This window comes from Sphaeroforma arctica (assembly GCF_001186125.1).
Source record: "Sphaeroforma arctica JP610 unplaced genomic scaffold supercont1.684, whole genome shotgun sequence".
Lineage (NCBI taxonomy): Eukaryota > Ichthyosporea > Ichthyophonida > Sphaeroforma > Sphaeroforma arctica.
In genome coordinates this window covers 19,905-25,642 of record NW_014039874.1, presented here as the reverse complement: position 1 = coordinate 25,642, position 5,738 = coordinate 19,905, and the positions used below count along the sequence as shown (strand labels likewise).

Sequence of the window (5,738 nt, the reverse complement as noted above, 5' to 3'; positions counted from 1 at the left end):
ATATATATATAGATATATGTATCTATATATTGATGTATGTGCCTATTTCGCATTGCTATGAGGCCTGCTCGTCCAACTCACGCTTGTTTTCTCATCACATGAACCGTGAGAATTCGTTCAATTGCTCTTGAAGAATATACTTATCTCTATGGCCTGTAAATGTTCAAGTGTCGTAAACATTACTATTTTACGATAGCTGCGGCAGCTTCCCTCACTAGCGTCGTTGACGAATACAATATTCCCTATTCTCCTTTGTGAACGCATATACTTCCAACCAGCACTCATGCTTCTAGCATACCAAATTGCAGGTAATCTTACAAGCAGCTTTGAAGAACGCACTCTTCCCGATATCAGACGAACGTGCGGTGCAATTGGCAAAGGAACGTGACCAGCGGAAGACACTCGAACAGAAGGAACAGGACGAGATACAGAAACTAGGTGTCATGGAGAACACTGCCAATGATATGGCTGCAGATATCCTCAGTGGTCTGGACTTTTTGGAGGGCGAGCAGAAGTAAGAGGGTTGGGATGTGGGTTTTCTTACTCGCGTCACGTTTCACTGAAAGAGCGTATGCGTACTCTGTTTCTGTGAGGTTGTCTGGAGGTCATGTTCTGCCCAATACTTTTTATTTCAGTCTGCTCCTTCCAGAGGGTGAAGGGATGTCCTCGTTACTTCCTAGTGGTATAAATTTGTACTATACGGACAATCCTTCACGACTTCTTATTTGTATCTCAGCAGCTCGCATTCGCATTTGTACTGGATCCTCCCTAGTTTGCCGTATGCAAGACGCTTTTGATACTTACGAGAGAAGCATACGCTTGTACGGAACTATCCTAATAAATCCGTGGATGTAATATCAAAAGAGGAACGTTCATGTATTGAATAGTTCTCCTCATTGATTTTCTGTGTAACAGGGCCGCCAGCGCCGCGGCCGATGCGGATGGGTGGAACGTAGTGCCCGCGCGCAGGGGGAGCACGCGCAAGAACAGGAATAACAGTGAGTCAGAGAATACGCATCAGAGGGTGCACCGCAGTAACTCAAATGCCATACGAAAGGAAAGTATGCCGAAGGGGCGCCAACGTAGTACCAGTGCCGCGGGGAGAAATATGAACCAGGCGAGGGGTAGTACAGGCCAGAAGGGTAGCACGCCAAGTGCACTGAGGAGGTAGTTTATGAGGGTTGGGCTCAATTATGTAGATGAATAAACAAATATAGCTATAATAAAAACCACGTACATAAACTTACAATGGTGTCGATCTCGAGTGAGTGGCAATTTATGGGAATGCTGGCAAAGAAATCTCTGTTGGAAGTACATAAGGTTATATATGAAGCATGAACTCCCACCAACGACCATAGATTGCACTACAGTGTTGTTAATGTTTGTAATTTTGAAAAAGTAAATGAGTCAGGTGAGAGTGAGGGCAATTATTTTATTTGTGTATTATAGTTCTATAGCGTATCGTAAGGGGTGACTATGACAGTACTAACTCGTAGAGTCTGATTTCTTTGTTCATTGCTGATTCCTTCTCTCTTGCGCACAATTCTATAACCACCACGCCAACTTCTCCAAACCCTGTTTGTCCCTGGACGACATCATCGTTAGCCGCAGTCAGAACGCTTCGTTCCAGACTGGCATTTAAGTTATGTTGACCAACTAGACGGAGTGAATCTCGTCGCATTCCCGCGTACATATTAACATTCTGCGGACCCGAATTCAACGTCAGAGAGACTCCCTTCATCACGATAGGCTGAACTAGCGCCATACTGATGTTGTGACATGGGTTTCTTAGTAGGGGCACAAAGTATGTCTCCAGATTGCCATCCACGAGATTGCGCATGTTGTGCTGTACAGCATCACTCAATGTGCTTTTGAGGACATGCGCATCCAGAGACGGCATCAGGGGATCGTACTGTGGTCTGTTAATGTCACCATACTGACTCGCATCTGTTCGAACTATCGCTCTGTATGTTGGTTTAGTTACTGTGCAACCAGGCCTTAGCGCTGTACTGGCTTGGCTCTGTACACTCCCAGTATTTGCATTAACCGCAAACGGATCTATCGCTGCAGTAGACGGGACAAATGGCATAAACATGTGCCTGATCTTGGCATACTTTGGGTTCGAAAGTACCTCGTGAAGAACTCTAACGCTATACTCTATATAATGCACATTTCGCTCGGTGCCCTTGGCCCAGTCTTGTGTGCCTTCGGCTCCAGAAAACGCATTCTCACGCGTCAGCTCGGTAATCTCACCCTCCATCACATCTTGGGGCGTATTAGTCCACGCTGTGAAGAAAAAGTCGGCCATAGTCCTATCGGTCGCGCTTATACCTGACCCAAGCATTTGAAGAAAAAAACGCTGAACCAACTGCTTGCTGGCAACTGCACCAGTACCCACCCACGAAAACTGAGAGTCCATACCTAACGATGGTACACCAAACTTCCACGTATTAGCTATACGGACAACGCATCCATTGGTAGTACTGTGTATCCTATGCGGGTCTTCTTGAGCAAGGTGGAATAGCTGTTCACTGTCACCAACTATCCAATCGTCATCTTGAAAGTAACAGATCGATGCGGATGAAGCCAGACACGCGGCGTATCTGCCAAGGAACAGCAGATTCCCATCGCTGTTCGCATTGTACACGCGTATGCACGGAGTGAACTCGGCGTTCCGAGTTACACTCTTATACGTTGCCACAAGGGCATTTGGATCAATATGCGACTCTGCGTTGTTATTCCAGATTACGACTTCTTTGAGGTGCCTGCTGGCAGAAACACTCTGTAAGATCTGACCAATGAAATCTGCGCGTTTGTATGCCAAAAGCACCACAGCTACGTTGCGCAGAGGATCGTCGACTGAGGTCTCGCAAGTCTGAGAGTGCATCATCCGGTCCGCTTTGTATGCGTGTTTCAATACCCCACCAACCGGCGTACGAGTGACATCGAACACCGCTCTGTCATCTGAGCGAAGGCGCACCGAAGACATAATACAATCAGTGAGGGATCCAGGCCGGACACCTTCTTGGGCCACCATTTTGCCGTACATGTGGTAGCCCATGGCCGTGCGCATAATGGAATCACATCGAACGTCATTAGCTCTATGCATGAACTCTTTGGCTTCCGAGTAATGAACTGGGTATAATAGCTTCTCAGCAACCAATGTCAGTGTTTGCGAGTATTTAGGAATCAATAGACCCATCAGTCTAGGACCAGCACAACCCCAGCACTGAGGATCGTAGTTCTCGTCGAAGTGCTCCAAAGCTTTCTCCATGATGATGTGATGCCTATCCCAATTCAACAGTACTCCATTTGCAGCGCAGAATCGAGTTTTGACAGGGAATTGTCGAGCATCTCCAATAGTCTTCAGGCCTGGCAGATAATGCACTACAAAACAATCTGGATTGTCATCGGCACACGCTTCCGCACCAATAACATTTTTAAAGTGAGCCAGATGGCGCGACATAGGCAGCATAAAGTGGTCCAGATCTACATACGAGCCTCCGTTATGGTAGAGCATAAAAGTACGAAGGAAATCGCTCTCGTGCACTGCATGGAAGGGGGATCTATTGCTGACATCTGCTGCTCGTGTCACCCATTTCTCTCCTGGTAGGCCTTTGGTGAGAATGTTCAAATCGTATCGCTCTACAATTATATAATATCCTGCATCGGTGTAGCTTTTGAAGAATCCCAGGGGCAGGTTGTTCGCGTACACGAAGATTTGAGCACAGGGATCGTAACGAAATATACTCTCTAATGAGACTGAGTTAAAGGGTTGCCACGTTGTTTCATCGGTAGTCCATATTACAAACAGCCGCCTACAAGGAGGTGTGTCCGTAATTAGCTCATATTGGCCAAGTCCGTACTCGTTATTAGGTGCGATAGAGTATCCCAGTTCAGTATCCCAAGTTGATGAAAAGTTCTCGTACAGCTCGTGTGCATCGACTATGTTGTATTCAGGTGCCGTTGCTTCTTCCGTCCTTGCATACATATTTCCCTTAGACATCACCGGGGACTCATTCCATACTGAGCTACTAAAGTTCACACATCCCACAACCACCATTATTAGCAGTAGTAGGTAGGCTGCCTCTGAGGCGGACCTCTTCGTCTGCGTCTTGGCTCCCATTATCTCGGTGTGAATGTGGGTGTGTTTCGACAATGTCAGCAGGGATGCTGATTCTGCCTCTAGATTTCTTGCTAGCTTTGCTTTTATAGAGATATGCGAAATCGAAAAGCTATTCTCATATTAGTTAATTTGTACCGTTGCTTCAAAATGTAATTGGATCCATTGATAAGTATTGCCAAGTAACGATATACTTATTCGCTCCTATTCTGTATTTTAAACTACTGAGTTTTTTTCCCGGTCGCCCTTCAAAATCGTTCAAAATTTACTTTTCACGAAGTGTCACATGAACTTCCTTTCCTGTTGGGAAAATAAAATATAAAATAAATCAGCCCTCTATTGAACATATCTAAATACACCAGATCCGAGGCTTTTTGTTATCGGGAATGATCAGTGGTCACTGATAGTGATCAGTATTAAACCGACGACTCTTGAGGTGTTTTGGCGCCAAGAGCAATTCTGCGGCAATCATTTATAAGTTATTTTTATAAAGAAAACAGTACAAAATACCTGTCCTAAATAAATATTTACAGGTGGAAGTGTAGGTTAACTAATTGTGGTGGCGTGTGTAGGTGGCTCTATTTATGGTGGTTTCAAGAGTTCTCTAGTATTTAGGTACATTTGTATTTAAATATTTATAATGTACATACAGCATTTTTATTTTTTTGAGAAACTTCCCGAGTCATGGTGTCACACTGCCAGCAGTGCCAGGCAGTGTTGTAGTGTTTTCAAATGTCAGGTCCTTTGCATCTCAGACTGACTTTTTCCACTGGTTTTTTCAAAGCAAATAGCCATAGCCTTCTGAAAATTGAACAATATAGCCATAGCCTTCTTGTTCCTTTTCAGAAGGCTATGGCATAGCCCTCTGGAATCCGGATTCTATTTACCCTTGGCTGCCTCTCTCTCTCTCTATTGTGTTTCAAAATATTCCTTCGGACGCTCTGCTATGTATTTAGAATTTATTCAACCATATTTTCTATGTTTACATTTTCAAATATCACGACGAAGTCCCGTGGCCTAAAGAAGCTCCCGTTTACCAAATGAATACCTCGTCTGTTTTACTATATACAGTTTGATTTTATCTTTGTCTGATATTGTGTAATCCTTCTACCCACATATATCTATATATATGAGAAGAGTAACATCTAAACGTATAAATTTCACTCCTGATAACATGTTGCTATCTTCGATTTTCGAATTTGTGCAAGTTTCACCGCCATTCAAAGATTCTGGTAGCTATATGGCCAATCATCGTCGAGGTCTGTACACTGATATTAAACTGATTTTGCTACATACTTTAAGTTTTAATCTTTGTTTCTCATGTGTGCTGATCAAAAAACTACGCTATGCTCGGGAACCTGCCACCTTACCTTTCATTCTGAGCGCTCATTTGCGGTAGGACACAGTCGATTTGGATTGAATATATATATATATATATATATATATATGTATATATATATATATATATATATATATATATATATATATATATATATGTGTGTGTGTATATATGTATATATATAGTATATAGTTAATACTACTATAGTAGACGACATAACTAAAACTAATTAGTTAGGCAGGTATAAGATACTATAAGACTATATACATATACTAC

At 43.3% G+C, this 5,738-nt stretch overlaps 2 protein-coding genes across 2 annotated transcripts; one reads left to right on the top strand and one right to left on the bottom strand.

Moving 5' to 3' along the window:
* Nucleotides 1-283: 283 nt before the first annotated feature.
* On the top strand, nt 284-1,171 carry SARC_08036 (hypothetical protein; the record flags this gene model as incomplete). The annotated part of the gene is made up of 3 exons (XM_014298002.1): nt 284-308; nt 355-514; nt 916-1,171. The coding sequence occupies 3 exons, from the start codon at nt 284-286 to the stop codon at nt 1,169-1,171; spliced, it is 441 nt and encodes a 146-aa protein (XP_014153477.1).
* Nucleotides 1,172-1,419: 248 nt separating this feature from the next.
* On the bottom strand, nt 1,420-4,126 carry SARC_08035 (hypothetical protein; the record flags this gene model as incomplete). The annotated part of the gene is made up of 1 exon (XM_014298001.1): nt 1,420-4,126. One exon carries the CDS (start codon nt 4,124-4,126, stop codon nt 1,475-1,477), a length of 2,652 nt encoding a protein of 883 aa, XP_014153476.1. The 3' UTR covers nt 1,420-1,474.
* Nucleotides 4,127-5,738: the final 1,612 nt, after the last annotated feature.